This window comes from Watersipora subatra, chromosome 1 (genome assembly GCF_963576615.1).
Source record: "Watersipora subatra chromosome 1, tzWatSuba1.1, whole genome shotgun sequence".
Lineage (NCBI taxonomy): Eukaryota > Metazoa > Bryozoa > Gymnolaemata > Cheilostomatida > Watersiporidae > Watersipora > Watersipora subatra.
Window position 1 is genome coordinate 42,820,477 of NC_088708.1, and position 24,649 is coordinate 42,845,125.

Consider the following 24,649-nt stretch of genomic DNA (forward strand, 5'->3'; position numbering starts at 1 on the left):
TATAATGGTGTACGGTAGCGTATATTAGACCCTTGCTTAGTATACATTGTCTCTTCTTCTCTTCAGTCTTAGTCACAATATTTTGTTGATTGTCTACACTTTTTTAGCAATGCATCATCTTTTAATACAGCAGCATAAAACGCTTTGCAGTTTATTTTTCTATTGCATGCCACTTGCAGCTCTGATTTTATAAGTACAGTTGATGCTCTGTTTCTTTCTTTTGTCCATTTGACTGTCATGAGTGAAAATACACACTCAGGGCCGGCATTGCTGGTTGGTATGGAGAGTATATATGATACAAGCTTAGTTGTTTCCGGAAATAGTGGTGCGCATTCAAGATGTAACTCCACTTCTCAGCTGGGGAGCTTAAGGACTTGATGTTATCCCAGGGAGTTCTTCTGATACAGCTATGCTCCTCGTACAATAAATCCTCATCCACATGGCTTAGATTGAGATCATTCTTTAAATCAAGCATGTGTTGGTAGCTAGAGATGCCTTCTATCAGTGCAAAATGAGTTGCTTTGTATGAATAAGAGTCTTCGGGGAAGTCAAACCATTTCTCTAGGCAGGCACTAGCTAAAAAAACATGAACAATTTTGCAATCTGCATTATTTGTATTGTAAGCTGTATGCATGTATGTGACCTATTACGCTTTTTCTAACTTCTACCGATCCAAAATGTGTCACATAAAATGGCTGTTATTTTTGGAAGTGATCATTTATCATAGTATGCAGCATTACACATACACACCATTGCCTAGGAATCCATGAAGATCTGTGATGATTATCCGGTGTTCATTGATGCTCAATTTACTCAATATTGTTCTCGCTGTACTACCAAAGAATTTGTCTTCCATTCTGTCTTTCAAGGAGCCTCTCAGTACATTCATAATGCCATAAAGCTCCATTATTGTACCATTGTTCTTCTCGAGTTGCAGAACAGCCTTCTCAAATACTGTGGGAATATTTGATATAAAGCTCAGATAGAGTTCCACAATGCATTCCTTTGCTTGAGAATTGTCAGTCCCAACCATTTTGAGTTTCAGTAACTGTTTAACAGCAGTTGGTCAATCATCCTCGAGTGAGATAAAATAACTTTTCATTGCTAGTAAAACTTTCAGTAATCTCTCAACTGCAGGTTCTAATGACAGCCATCTTGTGGGCACATGTCTTAGTAGCTCACACCACTCTATATCAAGAAATTCATAAAACTCCTTGAGCTGCTGTCTTCGGCCTGCTGAAAAAGAAAAGTGATTGAAGACCCGTATTACTATTAACTCCACATCCACATCTAATTTGGAAGCAACATTCTTTAAGCAATTGTGCACGAGATGAGCACAACAGTTAGCTTGTAGTAAGTTTGGTTGTTCTATCTTCAGATGTTGGTAAACAGAATGGTGCACTCCATAGTTCACAGATGCATTGTCAGCACTATACGCTGTCGCCTTCGACATGTCAATGTTGAATTTAGCTAGCGATTCCTGAACAGCTTTAGCTATGCTTATAGAGTCTTTTTTAGGGTCTTCATAGAAATCCAATAAAACAGATTGAATGTCATCATGTGGTGTATAGAATCCCAGCATTACTGGAAACATTTCTTGGTTCCCTTTGTTACTAGCATCTCGCAATACTAAATGGTAGCAACCCATCTCGTAGTTTTTGCACAGCTGTACATACACTGTATGGTGCCAACACATTCTTGACAGTAGCCTCAGCTTTTGTTCGCCCACAAGATATCTGCTTTGCAACAACACTCCCAGAGTATATAATCCTATCCAATTTCATATCACAGTCCAATGAATTATAACTCAAGCTATGTTTCACTGTGTGAAATACTTTGGTAAGCTCAGCAGCAGTTATTTGACTTTGCTGAGAGCTTTCTGTAGAAGCAAAAAATGTAGACAACAGCTGATTATTTTTAGCTGAGCTTACACTTTTCTTATGGTACTTGGTTTCTTCATGCTGTTTAAGGTCCGCTGCTCCTGATGCGATGGAGAAGTCTTTGTTGCAAAGACTGCAGCGCACTTTGTATTTATCTCTGCTCACAGGCTTTATCCATATGAATTTCTTTTCCCATGTTTTGCTATATACTTTTAAGCGCTTGGATTTCTTTGGTGGAGTATTGTGAAGATCTTCAGCTGTCGAAGAACTTACCTCAGACATGCTGACTGATGAACTACCAAATTTATTGTGGGCTGTGGCTGAAAATTTCATAATTCGCTAGCACTTTCCTGAATCAATGGGGTGGGAAGAGGCATTTCCCTTCTATCCATTGCCAACTCCACAATAGATAGAAGGGAAATTCCCACTAATTACAGCTGTTTGTTTGGCTGTAGTTATATGCATAGATACCTATATTATATATCTATCAATCATCAATGGTTATTGTCATATAATATTCCAGTTGGCTCAATGACCAATACAGCTGCAATGGTTGTTGTATATGTATTACATGTACATGTATTTATAGAAAATAGTTACAGATACAAAATAACTCTCACCTGAAACTCAAATACAGGACAGTTAGGGTCAAATACAGAACACAGACCAAAAAAACAGGACTATCCTATCAAATACAGGACATCTGGCAACCCTAATCCCCATACACTTTTAACCCACATGACTAAAAACAACCGATACAAATTATAATCCCATTTTATTGTACATATCTAAACATGTAACAACATATTATTAATTTTTATACAGCATGCATACAACACTCAACAATGCATGACATTTGGCATGGCGGTGAATTGATTTATGACTAGGTTAACTTACTATCCAATCAAAATCTGGATGGATGTGTTCACATATATCTTGGTTCTGACTAGTAGCTCATTATTAGCAGCTAGTGTTATAGATAAAACCAAAATGTTAAATGATGAAACCTAAACTCACACGGCACTGCAGGACGTAAATTATAAGTTTAACGAATCAAACACCTCTCTGTTTCCCCCTTGTATATTAAAATTTCCACCCTAAAGTGGAATTCCTCCCTGGTTGGAAACCCCTGATATACGCTAAGTTGTCAAAAGCTGTTTGAAAATATTAGCCGTGTTTATTGTTGCTTGTAACCTGCTAGCTCAGCACGTAGATGTTTGAGCGCTTAAAAGACCTAGCATTTCATAGGAACTCTAGAACAAGTCTATAAAGCCTTATCTTATGTATTTATATGCCTTGGCTGATTTCAACAAATTTGACAAAGCAATCTCGAGAGCCTACCTATTTATACCAATAGTAATCATACACAGTACTTAATTTCATTACATAGTAATCATATAATGAAACAATTCTACAAAAAACTCCCAATGAGGGGTACATTACGTTGAATATATACATTCTTGTTGCATGAGAGCGAGTAAATAAAAAGTGCTTTAAAGTGGACTGTTTCAATTTATAAGTAGATGTTAATCCAGAGATACAAATACGTGTGAATATGTATACTCGAACAGAAATTCTTATAAAGCTCACTACTATATTTTTATTATATTCACAGCTCGTGAACATGAAAGAAGGCACAATGAAAACATTACAAAAATTAAAAATAATTTAGATAAAAATCAAGCTACCAGGAAAAGTATTCACATTCAAAAGATGCACAGTAGACAAACACAAGGACAGGCATCATTTTATATGACTTGCTGAGCACCGTAAAAATATAACTTTATGCACGTGAATTCAGTGAGTGTCATTCAAAATGGTTTGTCAATGCTGCCTTGAATACTCCAGGGGACAGCTATAGACTAATTCACTCGACTGCTGTGAAGCTTATCATAGACACACTAAGAACAATATAAAGTATAAAGTAAAGAACTTATAAAGTTTATGTATAAAACATAATCTCTGGAATCTGACCGTCCTCAACTGAGGTGCCGTTATTGTTGCCAGCTGCGTACGAAAACTGAAACGATATTTTTCCACTAGTTGGAGACTCGTGGGTCACTTTTCTCAGTCCCTTACTTCCGTAATAGGAGTCGGGTCCCTAAAACATTAACGACAAGGTTATGCGAATCCCAATAGACCATGTTCAAAACGCCCTAGCCAAATTAACTAACTAATCAATCAACTACTAAATTAAGGGTGCTTAAGGGTATAAACATGCTTATTAATTAATTAACGAGCTCACAATTAATTTATATGAGCTGTTTTACTCAATGGCAATATGGCAAACACAATATGGCATGAAATTGTAAATGATGAACCATCTTATAAATACCGCAACAATTTTAACGAGGACAATACGCTTTTAAACATGTTACATTATATTACAGGGTGATAACTGAATTTCAGACTAGATGCTTTCTTCACTGTTGGAACTCAAGCTAATGCCTTAATTTTACTTTTATGCAGCATGTTATTAATCTAGAGCATTTGTGTGGGGAATATAACTCATTGTATGAAATATGGTTCGACCAATAACCATTTTTATTTCTATGCAGTGAACGACCAGCAAGACCCACCACTTTTTCACACTAAACTATCATTATAGAAACTACCACTTTGGAAAGTTGCATCTATTTTATGAAAAAAACATTCACTTTGTAAGAGCTAATAACTCCAAAACTGAATTTGGCCTGTGATGGTTGTAAAACCTGTCTATCAATCCAAGTGTTAAAATTGTTAAATCACTTCAGGTTTCTTAGGATTAAAAGTTACAAGGTAAAAAATAGTAAAAAAAACCTGATACAAATGTAAAAGTCATGAAAAGATTATATTGTCTTGAAAACAATTGAAATATTGTGATTAATGATTATTGTATCAAAACTAAAGAATGCCAACAACTGCTGTATATTGAGAGTATGCCGATTGCTGGACTTCATTTCAATAACACGCATTGCTTATAACTACAATAATTAGCCATCATTAAGGGCCACCCAAAAGTCCAGAGATAGCCTAGGTTTTCTGTGCTCTATTACTTGCTCTAAAGATAGGGAGAGAAGGTACAAATACTATGAAGACTATGATGTCAGGATGTTTTGGGCCAAAGATTACATTTAGCGGGAAAAACTTTTACGCTTTGCATTTGTGTTAAATGCTAGCATCAAAGTGTTGCTTTGCCAAAAAATTGTTTGGACGCTAACATCGACTAGTTCAGCAGTGCAAAAGTGTTGAGATCTAAAAACATTGTGGAAGGTATTGGACAACCAGAAGATGTTTGTTCCATCGAAAGCAACAATCACAACGCAGCTATCCAAGCAAATAATGCAAATATTTTTGTTTTACATACATTAATTTTTGTTTTTGCATGTATTATAAGTATGGTTCGTTTATGTCACCTGTTCATGAATATATATTTGTGGCATTTGATAAATTATCATTACATAACTTGTAAATTTGCAGACTTATAGTATACCAGATGAATGCCTAACGTTGCCTGAATAACAAGTCTTTGCAAAAAAAATTTATTTTCATTTAACGTATAACAACAGTTACCATTCTAACTTTCCAACTCCATATCATGAGAAAAGTTTTTTGTGCAATTTGAATAAATTAGGAGAAAAGTAAAACAACTGTTAAGGTTTTTAAACATGGTCAAACAACTGTAACTTTCCAACTTCATATCATGAGGGAAATGTTTGGTGCCTGTCAAATAAAGTAAAAAACAAAATGAAACAATTATAAAAGTGTTTAAATGTAAATGTGAAATAATTAGCAAGTAATAGCAAAATTAAGTCTGTTTTGCTACGATTACAATAAAAAATGATTTGGTAATAATACAACCAATACGAACTGAGAGAACAAAATAAAAATTCTGAATATGTTGAATTAATAATAACAGTTCGTGCATAGAAGTGTGTGTGTATAAAAAAGGTTACTGCTGCAGCATAAGCTATTCATCAATACTTTGAATACAACGATACTGGTACCTCTCGTTATGGGTACAAATGTACAAATGAGATATCGTAGTGTCTTTGTCTGGTATTTTGTCTGACCGAACAGAGACAGAATGTAGAGGCTATTTCTACTCGATATAATAGAAGTGTAATGGCCCACTTGAAATTGAAATGGTACATTTAAAAATACAATTTAAAAAAATAGGTAATGGTAGCAAAAAACTAGTTTTTAAACAATTTCAAAAAATAACAAATGCAAAAGGTAATATTAGTTACTAATCAAAGGTGCACATTTAGTGTGTACTTTTTGGTATATGATAAGAGCGATAGAATGCCAAGGACTGTATTGCTCAGTGGTTAAATGCGTGGTTTGAAATTTACCATTGCAATCTCCGTGAGTTCAAATCCAGCATGCAGGGAGCTATTCATTCTAAGGTTTTAACAGCTATAACTGGACAGGCAGAGATTTGAACAGACGACCAACTGAGATCTATATATATGTCTATAGATTATTTGATAATCTGTATACGACCAAACCAAATCGTGATATACGGCCAAACCAAATCGTGATTAATGGCCAAACCAAATCGTGATATATCTATATCACGACCAAACACTCGCCTCGCTCGTGTTTGTGATGGCATCATTGCAGTAATCTGATCTTACAATGGATCGACACTCGTAACTCCTCTTCTAATGCACTCAAAAAGCTAGTTTTGGCTGCAAACGTATTAATGAGTGCAATGAGCTTTTATGCAACATTGGTAAATAGAGACATAAAATAAAAATAAGTCTTCAAATTTAGAATGAAATAAAAATTGAAAGTTTCAACAAATTGCAAAGCAGGACACAGATTAATCATCGCAGGTTAATTGCAAGCTATAGATATCAACTGGTAGAGACATTTCTCGGTTTATCTATATATATATATATATATATATATATATATATATATATATATATAGAACTATATTTCCCAACTAGGAGGCTTCTATCAATATATAATCCATGTTAGGAGGCTCTGAAAAATTAGGAGGCGTCCAGGGAGCCTCCTAATTCTAGCAGTGTTTATAGTGCTTACCAACCCTATAGAAGTATTTTAAACATGATTCCCATAATCGCCTTATATATCTATATTCATATATATGGAAAAGAGGAGACAACTCCAACAAAAATGTGTAATTTTCTATCAATAAATTATAAACCCTAGGAGGCTCTTATATATGGAACTAGGAGGCATATCAATTTTAAAACATTCTTACTTTTAACTGTTTTGGTATCGTTTCAGTTAATAGCACAATCTATTTAAAAACATATTGCAATAAGTTTATGACTAAGCATCAGCAAATACAAAGAATTAGCAGCTATGTCGGATACAGTCAGTTTTGCTAATATTCATGATAGCTTTATTAGATTTGAGAAATAAAGTTGTATATTAACAAACTACAATACATTACAATTTATTTGCTGACCCTCTTTATAGTTTTCAAGACTGCCATTTAAGCACTCCCTTTTTTGCAAGGTTTCTCATTGATCTGCTCTTTTTTGTGAAAATTCACAATAATTGCACATTATGGTTTCAACTGATGTTTAAGCATGGCTGTAGTAAAAGTTTAAATAAGTCTATAATCAGTACAATTCATATTTTCGATGCCGTTGCATCCAGCCACAAAATAAATATTTTTTTGAAACTTTGCATCCAAACGCAATACCTGAGAGATGGTTTTTTAGTCGAAGAATTGATTTTTTAAATTTATTGAAGTAAAGTGGCAAAAGTATAACCACAGTATATAACAGCTAGAGAGATGTGGCTGTTATAATGTTGCTGTGGCTGTTAGGACTATTAGTTCTTCACTCATGTAGTCTACTAGAGCTTGGTAGCAGCAGAATGACTACATGTAAGGGAGCAAGTCACATTCGGTAAGTTGTTCATGTTATTTTAGTCAATTTACAGTTTATTTACTTGAAACATACAGTTGTAGAAAAGCAGTATAAATTTTATTTAATATTGAAATAGGACTAGCGTGAAAAAAGTATGTTTCAATTATTATAATTTTTAAGGAATGTAGCACAGAACACGTTTGATATATTTTTTACATCCGTTTATGTCATCCAACTGCTGATATTGTTCTGCATAGAAAAGTCAAGAAAGGTCAGCATTATATTACCAAAAAGGAAAAAATCAAAACTTTTTGTAAAGTCCTAATTTTTGACTTTATTATTGTTACACGAATGTTCAGTTTTGTAACATCAACACAGACACGCCAGCTGACAATTAATAGTTATTTTAGTGAATCAGTTAATTCTCCAACTTTAATCTATTTTCAGTTATTATTATTATAATTTTTGATGTTTTTTTATAATGATAAGTAACGTTATTAATGTGGTTCTACCAACAGTCAAAACTGTTATTAGAATAACATGATCATAAAGTAATTGTATTATTGTTATCATGAATAGTGAGAGTTTGCGTATTTCAGTTATGATTTTGTAAGTAATAGTAGTACATGCATAGGCATAAGCAAGTAAGTGGGTATATGCAGCCTTTGAATTTTGAAACTTTTAGTATTTAGTTTGAATCTTGTGTAGTAATTGTGTAGTAATTAAGAGCTTAGCTGTTTTATAGAGCTTCAGTAGTAGGAGGCAGACATTCAAGTTTGCCAAAAAAAACCTAACCAGTGAACTAAAATGTGTATTTTGCATTCATTTTGGTTTGTATATCTGTTTATGCTACTTGAATTATCTTTTCATTTTTGTAGAAACTTGGTAAGCATTGTTGCCAAGATGGCATATTTATCAGATGGCAGAGAGTATTAGACAAAGTTGGATGTTCTTTTCTAGAAAAGGTATGTTGCTAATTACACGTTGGTTTGCATAAAAAATATGTCAAAATAATCAAGGTTTCATCTACCGAAATTTATAATATTTTTTAACATATACATAATTATAGATTACAAACTATAAAACATTATATCAGTAAGGTTGTATTTTGAAATGTAGTAAAGTTTGACGTTTTGGCAAAGTCACTATGATAAGCAAAACTTTAAATTCACCAACACAAAATATACTGTACAAAGTTTTACTGTAACTAGCAAATGTATACCTGACGTAAGAATGTAACAGCATGCCCAAAAGTGGTTTTTCTTTGTATAGTTGCAAATAATCAATGACGCTTTAGTTATAGATAACTGCTGGATGAGAAGCATTGATGGCCCACACCAAAGACTGATTTGCAGACATCAAATTAAAGGTATGCGATATTGCAATAAGTTGCTGTAAAATAGCACATTATACATGCGAGCCAAAAATTAGTGTAATAATTTGATATAGCCATAGCTTCAGTAAGAAAAGTTGTTAATTTTTACAGGCATTGTATTATTTAAACGCTTACATAAACCATTATGCCACTTTTGTGTTCTATTCATCTATTATTGGCAGATTACATAATATAAATAGCGCAAACCAATCAAAGGAATGTAGCATAGCAAAGAGATTTAGTATTGCTCTTCTTAGTCTTTATGAGTCATGGTTGCAATTGCTGAGCAATTGCATAATTATATAAAATGAATAGTTTTCCATGGTTACTCATTACCACTTTTAGTTACTCAGTCAACACTGAGAGTAATTATCAGATTTGAGATATCATGTTTAGAGGCAGGAGATTGACAAATATTTTGTTGGTTTTTACTCTTACCCTACCGTATGCGAATTTATGCTAAATCTATCAGCAACTGCCGTATGCACATTTTTGCGAATTTTCCAACAATTGCGTGGTCACCTAATTTTATTATCCATTAAAAACATAACGGATGATTTTAAAACTTTGATGGTATTGTCAGTGTGGTTCGAATATTTCTCTAATAGATTAGTCTAAGATAACCAAGCAGTTTCAAATTTTTTTTTGAGAATTTCCAAAATAAAAATGGACATTTTTTGTGTAAGTTTTGTTAAGTATCGCGCAAGTCAGAAAACATATAATTACTTACATGTATGTTGATGACACTATAGTCAATTCAAATTCAGATTTTTGTGATTACACAGATAATTAAATTAGCAACAGTGACTCTGATGATAGTGAAAATAATAGTTTTTTAAGTGTAAGGGACATTGTAGAGCATCCGTTTTAGCTTTGTAGCGATTGTAGCTTCACATAGCGTTAGCAATGCACAAAGTGAAGGTACATTGATTTTTGCATAGCACTATATGTTAACATTTTAGCAAAATAAAATATATTACAAAAAGTTTATAGATAAACTTTGAAGTTGAAACAAAATAGTATACATGCTTCATGTACATATCATGAAGCTAAATTGGCAATTTTCGGTGAAATGGCTGGCGGTAGGCCGGTAGCTTAGTTTGTACATGGGTGGCAGTAAAAGGGTAAAGCTATAAAAGAATTAGAGATACAAGTGTATGTATTTCCTTTTAAATGATTTAGTGAACTTTGATGATTCAAGACAATGAGTTTGGCGAATGATATATATATATAAGATGCTGCTGAAGTTGCGCAATTCAACTCATGGCTTTTAATTATTACCTCAAAATGTTGAAAACACGCGATAGGAAGGGCCAGAACACTACTAAAACTCATAGTTACTCAAACCTGAAATACAGTAGGTTTTATACAAATTGCTGTACAATAACAAAACTGCAAAACTATTGGTTAAAATATAAATAGCAATATATATTATTATTTTTGGCCTTCGGTATCGGGCAGCATGTATGCAGTTTGTTTGCTGATGTTAACAAAAGTTTTACTAATAAGCTACATAATTTGCTCAATTATTTGTGTCAACTTTAAAATTTAAAACAAATGTAGTGTTAGCACTTTTAGGATATACTACAAACAACGCAGAGGAACTTTTTGTGGCATATGACTTGAATTTAAAAGTTCTCTGAAAATGCAACTTGTATTTGCCCATTTTAATACTTTAAAATGTCAAAGGGAGCTCATAATGAAAGCAACGTTAATATAATTTCAAGATGCTCAAATCGGTACGGATGTTATGTTGACAAACATTAAAAGGTCACTCTGTACTATGGCTAGTAAGTTTTTACATGTATTTAGATTTTGCATTGATGTTTTCAATTAGGTAGTGTAGGAAATCTATTTACATTAGCTAAATTACCAGCATGTGCAATACCCAGCTTTGTTTCCTATCCATCCCAAACATTTTGCCAATGCTTATAATAATTCATTGCTCTTTTCAAATCTCATTTCTGAACCAAAGGTAGTTTTAGCAGTATAAGAACATATACTTCTCTTCCTATGGGTCTACTCACTTTTCTGTAGCAGCAAAGGCCATTGTTTTTAAAAGGTCTGTAAGAATTGTATTACTTATTTTGACTTCCATTGGTGCTCGTAGCAAATATAATTTCAGTACAATTTGCATCAATAAAGTTATTATTACTTGTTTGTAAAGTATTTGGAGCAAAACAATATTTTATGTGCACAGCAAACATTTTTGCTGCAAGCTTACCAAAACAAAATAAAACGTTTATTTTTATGTTACATTTTAATTAAACATCATGTTCTATTCAGTTATTGCTGTCAGTACTATGCAGTTATTGCTGTCAATGTTCTTTGTGCATTCTTGGCACACTTTTATGTTAAACTTCCAATGCATTAAACACTTTAGAAATAAAGTGTCCAAACAAGGATGCATAACATGAGATTTGTCACTGGCTTGTTTTGACCTATATCTAGCACTCTTTAGCCAAAGGTGTCTAGCTTTACTAAAATATTTGGTAGTGAAATTGTACATAAATTCATTGCCTGCATACACATCAATCATGATGCCTATGCTCTTATTATGTGTTCTACTATTGCCTGCTTAGCTAATTCACTTTCTACTTCTCAATAGCCTCAGCCTCCGAATGAAAGCTATTGTTGTTATTCCTATTCTTTGTAACTTTATAATGAAGGAGGTTGTGGTTGGGCAGCTCATTTGCTTTTCACTCTATTAGAAATATTGCAGCACAAGTATAACTGCAGTAATAAAATCTTCACAGAATTGCATAATGTGGTCTTATTCTCCAAGGTCTTCTCACTAGCAGAAATGACCTATGTACTTATGCAATTGTGGTTTGTGCTTAAAGTGACTCATTCTCCTAATGTGGCATGGCTTTGCTATCTTCTTGCATGCTAGTCAATTGATTAAATAGATTGTAAGAAGCAAGCCAACCTCTCATTCCTACACAACCTAAAGACTTATCACATAAGTTCAACCTTCTAGCGAGATTGTAGCCGCTAAACATTTTGCTTTTTTCACGCGTCTAGCCATTCAGGGTTTTGCAGCAGCAGAAGAACAGACTAATCATGTCACAATTGGTATATTTGTTTGTCACAATTGTTTTATATTACTTTTGCCAATTTTGTCATTGAATTAATTGTACCATATTATGGTGAAAAGGCATCATGAAAAAGTATTTTACTTCGCCTCAATACCAATGCGAAAGGTTAGACCGGTAGTGGCCATTTTTGACCTTTAGGGCGAGCCACTTTAAATACTATATCTAAGCAACTTACTCATGTCATCAAATTGCGACGGCAAACAACAATGCATAGGTTTTCGCAGCTAATTTGGATTTGGATTTTACTGCCTTAATTGCAAGATCGTAATATTGTCAAGTTAAAAAGGTCAAGAAACCCCAACTTTATAATGCTAAAAGAATGAAATTATTACTAATTTTCATAAAATGATAACTTTGTAATTATACACAAGGGTAGCTTTGTGAGATTAACCGACACACATTAAAATAGTTATGGTAACATATAGCTCAGTAGCCAGCAATTGATGAATATCTGTGACTCTGTCGATGCTCCTAACTTTTGTAACTTTTTAAAAAGCATTAAAATAATTATGGATGCTTTTTATTCTGATTAGTAGTGTTAGCTGATTGATAGCACCAAACAGGCAGAATTATTAGTAGCCTATACTATACTGCCCTGAGCAAGCAAAACGCTGTATCTTGATATTTGTAAATTGTTCAGCACAAGCACAAACGCGTTTTGGTCAAGCCTGGCATCAGTATTAGCAGTATTTTAGTTGTTTTTTTTTATTTATTATGGTGAGATATCCAACAATTTTTACTGAATTTTTTTTTCGTGAAACTTTAAAATCAAAGGAGTTATTTCACTTAGGGCATTTTGTTTGCTTAAATTGACAATTTACTAAGCTGGCACTAGGCAATCAAAACGCCCTATCACTGCAGATAGGGCCTTTTGATTGCTTAATTGGACTGGTTTCTCATTGTTAGTTTGCCACAAGACCATTTGCCATGACTGGATTATCAAAGGATTACAAGTTTAAATTCTGATATTAACCCGCAATTAGTCAACAAAATGATATATGTTGCAATTCCTATTACTCATCCAGTCAACACATGGATTAAAACCCTGTAATAGCCATATTTAGCTCAAAAGTTAAGAGATGATCAAAGATCTAGGTATCCTTCAAACCAGATGTCATGAAATGAAAGGAATAAGTAAAATAGTAGTTTAAAAAAGATCAAACGCTTTTATTAAAAATAATTTAAAGCAAACAACTGAGTGCAATAATTTCAGTATTTTAAAAAAGCAAAACCTTCCAATGGACATGTAATTAAAACAAATTTTTCATCAAATCTCTGAGTCGGATCTTTAAATCGAGACTTTTGTCACTTAGATATCGTCTTGTCATAATAAATATATTATGATAAAAAATATAGCAATAAGATTGAGCACTTAGAAGTGCACTAGCTTGTATGAGCTGCCTTGAAACAACCAAATATATATGCTTCAGTTTCGCTTCCCTTTGTTTATATACTCTTTGATTACATAATGCTTTTCATAATGTCAAACTTTGTGTATGTTCAGGCCAATCAAAACGCTGTATCTGCAAATAGAGCGCTTTGATTGCCACTTTATGTGTGGTAAATGTGGATAGGGCGTTTTGCACATTGTGAAATGTGCTATTTCTGGTGGTCTCAGATATATGAAATTTTGAGACATGTTAGATCTCAACCTAAATTACATTGAAGCACAAAAAAGTAAATCTTGAAAAACTTGTCAGATAGGGCGTTTTGCTTGCTTAGGGCAGTATAAAGTTGTGATAATGTATTATTTTCATTGTAATTAACAAGTTGATGCATTTTAGTCGTAATTTGATACGGATTTAAACTAGAGGCTGAGTCATAAGTAAGTGACTGGAGTAAATGAAATCCTTTAAATTGTTGAAGCTTTAAAATCTATGTTTCAATTTTGTAGAAGAATATCGCAAGAGATAAAATATTACTGCTTCATAGAATTTTAGTAATGGGAGGTAGGGACACGGGTTTGCTGAAAAACCTAAAAACAACAGGCATCTTTTGCATCACTTTTTAATCTGCATAACATCTGTTTGGGCTATTAAAATTGTTTTGCTTATTTTGGTAGAAACCTGGTCACCGCATCCAAGCACTATATCCACCAGATGGAAAATGGTACGAAGCACAGCTGGACGCTTTCTTGAAGGGGGTATGTTGCTGATTAACGGTTAGTTTCCACAAGAGCGTGCCACATTAATAAAAGTTTTATTTCAAAAAATTTATAAGAAATAATATTACTATAAAATCTATGTTTGAATGCCATGGCACTGCATTTTTTAACCCTTCCAATTATAGTGGCAAAAATTGTCGATTGTGCTTCATAATATATGTTCAATCTTTATTAGCTTCAACTCTATCTAAAACCTTTTTGTTATAGATTTTATTTTTCCAACACGTTAAAAAATAGTACTATTCAAAAAACTTAATGCATTCCTACTTCGTGCATTGCTAATGCTATGTGAAGCTACGATCCCTTCAAATCTCAAAAAACAATGCTCTACCATGTTCCTTACTCTTACAAAAACTATTACTTTGACCACCATTGGAGTCACTATTGGAGCTGCTACTTTAATTATATGTGTAATCACTAAAATCTTAATCCGTCAGTCATCAACAATCATCAATAATGTTATCAACATAAGTAATTATCTGTTTTCAATTCTGGATGTACTTGCGAAAGCTATAATAGCACTAAATATTTCAAAAATCAGAAAGAACAAATGTTTCTTTTTATGTTGAAAAGTCCTAAACAAAAATTTAAAATTGCTTCGTGAGTTTAGGGTAATTTTACAGGGAAACTTTTGGACAACACTGTCAATACCCTAAAAAGTCTTAAAGACTGTTAGTTATGTTGTCAACGAATAATAAAATTAAGTTACTACGCAATTGCCAGGAAATTCGCAACATGCACATATGCCGGTCGTCCATTGATTTCGCCTAAATGCGCATGCAGCGGTGAAAGGGTTAATAAAATATTATGTAATCTCTAATTGAATCCCCATTCATTTAAACGCCCCTCTACTAGACCTGTACTATAATAGATGACGGTTAAAGATAGAACGCCGCCGTTCAAGTGAACGTTACTTCTTTTGAAAAAAACACATAAAAAACTATATAACACACAAACTAAGCTGTGATTCAGTGATAACATATACACTGGGCGCTGAGCTTGCAAAATGCCATCGTTAACTGCTTATTCTAATGCTGTAGCATGTGCAAGAAATTTTAGCCTCAAATAGTAGTACAGATTTCATCATATTTGCTAAACCGTTTTTTCATATATGCCGAACTATCAAGGCCGCTTAAACAATAAAATTATTATCAGCCTGATAGAGTTATTAATTATTTCCACGGTGCTGCTTTCAAAGCTTTAACGAAAACACTGTAAAGCTTAGAAGTTAGAAAACTCGCTTCAATATGCATTGACAAAAGTATTAATTGCTATTGTTGTAACTGAGTCATTGTTAGTAAAAATTTGTCAACATTTTTCTATCCATCCTGTCCAAAATCGGATCCAAAGATCAAAGAATGTTGAAGTCGCAGTCAGCTGGATGTGGTTGTCAATTAAAGGGTGACACTCTAGTTTTCAACACTTCTAGAATAGCACTCGAATGAACATGGCCTTCAAATTAAGATTCTACCTTATGTCAATTTAGCTGTATTTCAGAATGTTATAATATTGGAGTTTTGGGTCAAGGTTAAAATAGCAAGCATAACTTTGCAAATATTGACGCAACAAGATTTTAGTTTTAAATAAGGCTCTGCTTTCATATATTTGCAAATCACTAATGCATGAATTTAAAAAAAGAACCCAAGGGTATATTTCTCTTTGTGTAGTAGCATCTAATCGAAAATGCATTGATTTTAAATAAGTGCAGAGTGACATACATGGATTATCAACACCGAAGAGTGATTTTCAGACATCAGATTAAATGTGGGTGATGCTATGATAAGTGGCTTTAAACTAACACAATGTACTAGGGAACCAAGCGTGATTATTTTGCTGTAGCTCAAATGCAGTATAAAAAATAAAGGTGTCTAACTTTTCAAGTATTTCAGTCAAATTCGTTGCCTACATAAATGCTGACACTAGTCTTTGTGTTCTGCTGCTGTCAGGTTACAAAACATAGCTCTCCTAGTCAGAGGCATTTAGGTATCTAGAGCAATCTAGGCATTAGTGGTTTCAATGAACACCTGAACAATGGTGTTTAACCACATTGCTTGACCCCATAGGTCAAGTATTAGCCTAATTAATGACTCAATAAATAGCTACCCAGTCAGGTCACACTAAGCTTAGCAGCAATCGTTCTGAACACTGGCCATTGAGACTGCTCAATGAATGTTAATCCTGATCATTTCTCTAATAATTTGAAGCAAATAGAAATCCAAACTGCTCTATCGCATGCATGCAAGTGGCACACCATTTAGTTTCATAATTAGCTACTAAAGTAGTATATAGAAGTGGTCATCAAAATACCTTCTACAGTATATGTGTGTTTTGAATAACAATACATTGGTTAAGTATTATATTACTAAATGAGAAATGACACTAACGAGCATTAATGTCCTTATTGTTCACTTGTATCTTAGAAACCATCAATTCTGTTTTGACTTGCAGCACGTAAACCAGCTTATTTAACTTTTGAATGGAGCTGAGCAATGATATGTGATTCATCAAAGCCATAGCTTATCAGATTTTTATAAATGATAATTCACATTATTTACTATTTCAGTCAGCAGAAAACGGTAAAGTGCAGAGGAAATAGCAGAATTTGACAAGTACTGGACTGAAAAATCAGGCAAACTGCCAACAAGATCAGTGTTGGATGCTAAACACTCAACGCTGCCTAACAGAAGTGTTACAGTGATTCGGGCTCGAGCCAACAACTTGCTAAAGAAGGCTGCGAGAAAAAATGCCAGCTGAATTTTTTATGTTGTTGAACCTTCTTATTATCATTGCGTTGTATTTGTCAATAAATGTGCTCTTTTTGAAGACTAAAAGAGACCAACTCCGCAGTAATGCACTTGTATAGTTATTTTGTATCAAGCAGTCTTAGCTATTATTTTATGTACAGAAAATGTGCATAAAACAATGACTATGATAGATAATACAATACCGACAATAGATATTATCTGTTGTACTGCACTGTACACTATGATGTATTATTCAAGAAACAAGCTCTAAGATAAATTATAATAATTCTTTTAAAGAAAAACTAAATATAAGGAAATATGCCGCAGCAGCCAGTCTACTGACAACTTACTGTCAAACCGACAAGCCCAAAAAATTACTTAGAACGCTGTGCTTGACTAAAAACAATCAGAAATTCACTACACAATGAGAAATATATCTTTTTGGGTCATTTTCCAAATTTAAGTGAATGTGTCTGAGTAGAATGTTCTATCAATTTCTTGACAGTTCAGGGCATTATTATTACTGGTAAAATGTGAATAATAGCACTCAGTATTACTATTGATCAATAAAACCACCCAAAGTCAAGAGATCTAAAGTTAGAAAAAATTTGGTACTGTGCTGGGTCCAGCCCGACTGATCATTGCTAACAATAAATTGCAGTAAGAAAGAAGTTTTGAAAAGCGAAAATGCCCTCAAGATAGAATGTTATTGTATTTTTATTGGCTCTCTATGTGACATTAAGTTTTTCCCTGGGTTCTACATAGGCACAATGGGCTTGTTTGGAATCTACCCAATTTATGGTGCTGTGGTATTGCGCAGGTTTTGCAACCTGACACTCCATTCCCGAGTGGGGAAATGTTTTTACTTAACGTTCTAAGAGTGGCTTAAGATGAATAGAAAGACATTGCTGTTATTGTATGTTAGATTGAGTAACTAAGTATGTTGTGCAAGTAATTCATATTATTACTGTAGATAATATGCACAGCAAGCAAAAATGTGTGTGTTTCATTTTAGCAATCACAGTAACTGAGTTGCGTCCATGCATTGTTACCAACTAATTTTTTTTAAGTTTTTGTATGCAGTGCAGCAGCGATATGTGACTGAATAAGAAACTATAACATAGACCATATTTACAAATATTGAGTTACATTATTCGTTTATATTAGTGAGCAGAAAGTTATGCAGCCTAAAAGAAAATTGAGAGTTCAAAAAGCCATGATTGGAAGATTGAGGCAAACTACCAAAAATGCCAGAGCTGTATACTGTTAAAAGAAATTGGTGTTTGAAAATTATAATGATGACTTATGCCCGAGCCCACAACTTACTCAAGAAGCTGCAAAATTAAACTGGCAGCAGGGTCTTCTTGTTGTTGAGGCTTTTGTAATATCGCATTAAACTTGACGTCTGAATAAATTTACTCCGTTTGGTGACTAAGCAACGACCATTCTATGGTACTTGACTAGTTGAATTTTTTAGTATCAAGCATGGTGGCTGTTGTTGTTTTAAATACAAATTTATTGATTCCTACGTTAAAGTTTAACATACTATACAATATGTAGGTTCTAACAACAATTATTGTTGTTTTATACAGATTGTTGTTTTATTGTACAGATTATAGCAGACTCTTAGTTGATCTATAAGTGATAGCAACATCCCAAATTATATGTAAGCCATGGCACCTCTGCATTGATATGTAAGTTATAGCAACCTCCTAAATGATATATAAATAACAGCAGCTTCCTAATTACTATATAATTCATTGCAGCCTCCTAACTGATATATAAATAGTAGCTACCAACTATATAAAATTCAAATTATAGTAAACTCTTTTGTGATCTATAAGTCATAGCAACATCCTAAATTCTATGTAACCCATAGCAACCACTGCAATGATATGTAAGTTATAGCAACCTCCTAAATGATATATAAATAGCAGCAGCCACCTAGTTAATATATAATTCATAGCAGTCTCCTAACTGATATATAAATAGTACTGTAGCTACCAACTATATGAAATTCAAATTATAGCAAACTCTCAGGCGATCTATAAGTGATAGCAGCATCCTAAATTATATGTAACCCATAGCAGCCTCTGCAATGATATGGAAGTTATAGAAACCTCTTAAATGATATATAAATAGCAGCAGCCTCCTAATTAATATATAATTCATTGCAGCCTCCTAACTGATATATAAATAGTAGCTACCAACTATATGAAATTCAAATTATAGTAAACTCTTATGTGATCTATAAGTCATAGCAGCATCCTAAATTCTATGTAACTCATAGCAACCTCTGCAATGATATGTAAGTTATCGCAACCTCCTAAATGATGTAAAAATAGCAGCAGCCTCCTAATTTATATATAATTCATTGCAGCCTACTAAATGATATATAGATAATATCTATCAACTATGGAAAATTCAAATTATAGCAAGGTCTTAGGTGATCTATAAGTGATAGCAACATCCTAAATTATATGTAACCCATAGCAGCCTCTGCAATGATATGTAAGTTATAGCAACCTCCTAATTGATATATGAATAGCAGCAGCCTCCTAATTAATATATAATTCATAGCAGCCTCTTAACTGATATATAAATAGTAGCTACCAACTATATGAAATTCAAATTGTAGTAAACTCTTATGTGATCTATAAGTCATAGCAACATCCCAAATTATGTGTAACACATGGCACCTCTGCAATGATATGTGAGTTATAGCAACCTCTTAACTGATATATAAATAGTACTGTAGCTACCAACTATATGAAATTCAAATTATAGCAGACTCTTAGTTGATCTATAAGTGATAGCAACATCCCAAATTATGTGTAACACATGGCACCTCTGCAATGATATGTGAGTTATAGCAACCTCTTAAATGATATATAAATAGCACCAGCTTTCTAAGTAATATATAATTCATTGCAGCCTCCTAACTGATATATAAATAGTAGCTACCAACTATATGAAATTCAAATTGTAGTAAACTCTTATGTGATCTATAAGTCATAGCAACATCCTAAATTCTATGTAACTCATAGCAACCTCTGCAATGATATGTAAGATATAGCAACCTCCTAAATGATATATAAATATCAGCAGCCTCCTAATTAATATATAATCCATAGCAGCCTCCTAACTGATATATAAATAATAGCTATCAACTATGGAAAATCCAAATTATAGCAAGGTCTTAGGTGATCTATAAGTGACAGCATCATCCTAAATCATATGTAACTCATACCAGCCTCTGCAATGATATGTAAGTTATAGCAACCTCCTAAATGATATATAAATAGCAGCAGCCTCCTAATTAATATATAATTCATAGCAGCCTACTAACTGATATATAAATAACTGCTATCAACTATGGAAAATTCAAATTATAGCAAGGTCTTAGGTGATCTAAAAGTCATAGCAACATCCTAAATTCTATGTAACCCATAGCGACCTCTGCAATAATATGTAAGTTATAGCAACCTCCTAAATGATATATAAATAGCAGCAGCCTCCTAATTAATATATAATTCATAGCAGCCTCCTAACTGATATATAAATAATAGCTATAAACTATGAAAATTCAAATTATAGCAAGGTCTTAGGTGATCTATAAGTGATAGCAACATCCTAAATTCTATGTAACCCATAGCAACCTCTGCAATGATATGTAAGTTCTAGCAACCTCCTAAACAATATATAAATATCAGCAGCCTCCTAATTAATATATAATTCATAGCAGCCTCCTAACTGATATATAAATAATAGCTATAAACTATGAAAATTCAAATTATAGCAAGGTCTTAGGTGATCTATAAGTGATAGCATCATCCTAAATTATATGTAACTTATAGCAGCCTCTGCAATGATATGTAAGTTATAGCAACCTCCTAAATGATATATAAATATCAGCAGCCTCCTAATTAATATGTAATTCATAGCAGTCTCCTAACTGATATAGAAATAATAGCTATCAACGATGGAAAATTCAAAATATAGCAAGGTCTTAGGTGATGTATAAGTGATAGCATCATCCTAAATTATATGAAACTCATAGCAGCCTTTGCAATGATATGTAAGTTATAGCAACCTCCTAAATGATATATAAATATCAGCAGCCTCCTAATTAATATATAATCCATTGCACCCTCCTAACTGATATATAAATAATTGCTATCAACTATGGAAAATTCAAATTATAGCAAGGTCTTAGGTGATCTATAAGTGATAGCATCATCCTAAATTATATGTAACTTATAGCAGCCTCTGCAATGATATGTAAGTTATAGCAACCTCCTAAATGATATATAAATATCAGCAGCCTCCTAATTAATATGTAATTCATAGCAGTCTCCTAACTGATATAGAAATAATAGCTATCAACGATGGAAAATTCAAAATATAGCAAGGTCTTAGGTGATCTATAAGTGATAGCATCATCCTAAATTATATGAAACTCATAGCAGCCTTTGCAATGATATGTAAGTTATAGCAACCTCCTAAATGATATATAAATATCAGCAGCCTCCTAATTAATATATAATCCATTGCACCCTCCTAACTGATATATAAATAATTGCTATCAACTATGGAAAATTCAAATTATAGCAAGGTCTTAGGTGATCTATAAGTGATAGCATCATCCTAAATTATATGTAACTTATAGCAGCCTCTGCAATGATATGTAAGTTATAGCAACCTCCTAAATGATATATAAATATCAGCAGCCTCCTAATTAATATGTAATTCATAGCAGTCTCCTAACTGATATAGAAATAATAGCTATCAACGATGGAAAATTCAAAATATAGCAAGGTCTTAGGTGATCTATAAGTGATAGCATCATCCTAAATTATATGAAACTCATAGCAGCCTCTGCAATGATATGTAAGTTATAGCAACCTCCTAAATGATATATAAATATCAGCAGCCTCCTAATTAATATATAATCCATTGCACCCTCCTAACTGATATATAAATAATAGCTATCAACTATGGAAAATTCAAATTATAGCAAGGTCTTAGGTGATCTATAAGTGATAGCATCATCCTAAATTATATGTAACTCATCGCAGCCTCTGCAATGATATGTAAGTTATAGCAACCTCCTAAATGATATGTAAGTTATAGCAACCTCCTAAATGATATATAAATATCAGCTGCCTCCTAATTAATATATAATCCATAGCAGCCTCCTAACTGATATATAGATAATTGCTACCAACTATGTGAAATTCAAATTATATCAATTTCTCAAATGATCTATAAGTTATAGCAACATACTTTATTATATGTAAATCAGAGCAGCTTCTAAAAGAAACAAGTTATAGCAAACTCCTAAATGATATAAGTTACGGCATCTTACTAAAGGGTATGTAAGCTATGCCATGCTATGTAATGTTTCCATTGTAACTATTACATAAGTTACAATGGTAACATTCTAATTTATGTGTAATTTGTAGCAATCTGCTAACTGGTAATCATTATTTTTGCTTACTCATTGAGGTATGAATTATTTTACCTTCAAATTGATATGTAATTTACAACAACCATCTAGACATTCTCCAAGTTTTGACAGTTTTTCTAGTATGCATATATACAAAGTATGATAAGGCGATGAATATATATTGTATGATACCATATTCTCTTAAAATTTCCATAAAAATATATAATAATTAGGAGGTGAATAAATATATATATATATCTACAATGTAGATAAATTAGACCATATAGGAGGCTTACCCATATATATTTGCGTTAACTCCTAATCCCTTATATTCCGCAACCTCCTAACTGGTATATATTTATTCAACTCCTAACTCGGAAATATGGGTATATATATATATATATATATATATATATATACTTCTCAAAGTTCGTCTTCTGTTCTTCGGTATGTCCAGCTATAGCTATTAAAATTTTGGAATTGAAATTTCGCAATCTGCTGCACTTGAACTCACGAAGATTGCAACCGCAGTTTTGCAATAAAATTCTCTAACCATGAGACCGCGAAAGCTCTTACAATTCATCGCTCCTACACCCAAAATAACGCACTATTTGAAACGCCATGCATTCTACTAACTCTATGAAACATGATGCTTTTTTGCTTTTTTTTATCGTGAACTTCTAATTCCGGTTTTTCGTGAAGTTCAATTACTGAATCGCGGTGAAGGTCAATACTTTTTATGCGAACAATTCGTTCGGTCAGACAAAGACAGTCCGATATCCCATTTTTACATTTGTACCAGTGTCGAGAGGTACCAGTGTCGTCGTAGTCAAAGCTTTGATGGATAGCTTATGCTGGAACAGTAACTTTTTATACACACACACTTCTATGCAAGAATTGTTATTATTAATTCAACATATTCAGGATTTTTATTTTGTTTTCTCAGTTCGTATTAATTGTACATATCATTACCAAATCAGCTTTTATTGTAATCGTAGCAAAACAGACTTAATTTAGCAATTACTTGCTAATTATTTCACATTTACATCGAAACTCTTTTATAGTTGTTTTATTTTGTTTCTTAACTTATTTGCCCTGCACAAAACATTTCCCTCATGATATGAAGATTAAAAGTTACAGTTGTTTGACAAAGTTAGAAAACCTTCACAGTTGTTACAAATAAATTTTCTGTGCAGACTTTTTTATTACCAAGGCAATGCTGGGTAGTACAGCAATGCTGGGTAGTACAGCTAGTCAATCCAAATTTATTAAGACATTTCTGACAAGCTGGAGGTAAGTTAACAGATTTAATGCATCCAAAAGGTTTAATATCGCTCCACCGAAAAAGGAGGACAAAATATAGGCAACATTCACGTCGCCCGTAAAAGGGTTAGAATTATCTTCCCAAAATTCTGAAAAGCCATTTGAAAAATACAACGCCATTCTCTATTCGAACGCCAGTCTCTATTTGAACGTCACCTCCAACTGACCGCCACTATGGAAAGGTTGAAAAATAGAGCGCCGTGGCATTTAATTAGAGGTTTTACCGTAAGTTAAATCTATAGTTTATGTTAGGTTACATAGCATAGCGTCATAAAAGAGTAGCGTACCAAACGTGTTGCTGTCAAGTCGCTCTATCACAGTCGATAACCGCAACCATCTGCCTTGAAGGAAAGAATTCCGCACCGCACATAATAATGTTCCATTGTATTGCAAATCATAACCACTAGATAGATATTTGTTAGTTTGGTGAACTAGAACAATTAAAAATACGTTTTCCATCATAAGACCTTGTTTTTAAACAGCTTTTTAGAGGATGGGAACGGATTAATTTGTATTTAGATATTTTTTAAAGGAAAAATTGATTTGAGCTATGAGAGAATTGATGTACAAGCACGGTCCCGGAACACCTTAAGCTTGTATGTCGGGGTATGACTGTATACAACTTTTTTAAAAATGGGATTCTAGTCAAAGATTTTTAATAAACAGAGTGGAGGTCACAAAATAAAGGTAATCTATGACAGAAGCGAGTTAAGTGGCACTTACATGCTTATTTTGATGATGCTAAAGAATATAATACCCTCTACTATCAAGAAAAATTACAT

The 24,649-nt window shown here is 33.1% G+C and overlaps 1 protein-coding gene across 1 annotated transcript in view; it reads right to left on the reverse strand.

Annotated features, from left to right (window-relative positions):
• Window positions 1-3,276: 3,276 nt before the first annotated feature.
• LOC137385709 (BTB/POZ domain-containing protein 1-like) overlaps window positions 3,277-24,649 on the reverse strand; it is a 52,696-nt gene continuing 31,323 nt past the window's right edge. Inside the window, exon 7 of the mRNA XM_068072241.1 lies at window positions 3,277-3,981. Within this exon, the coding sequence (XP_067928342.1) occupies window positions 3,823-3,981 (159 nt within the window). The 3' untranslated portion in view covers window positions 3,277-3,822. The remainder of the gene's footprint in view (window positions 3,982-24,649) is intronic.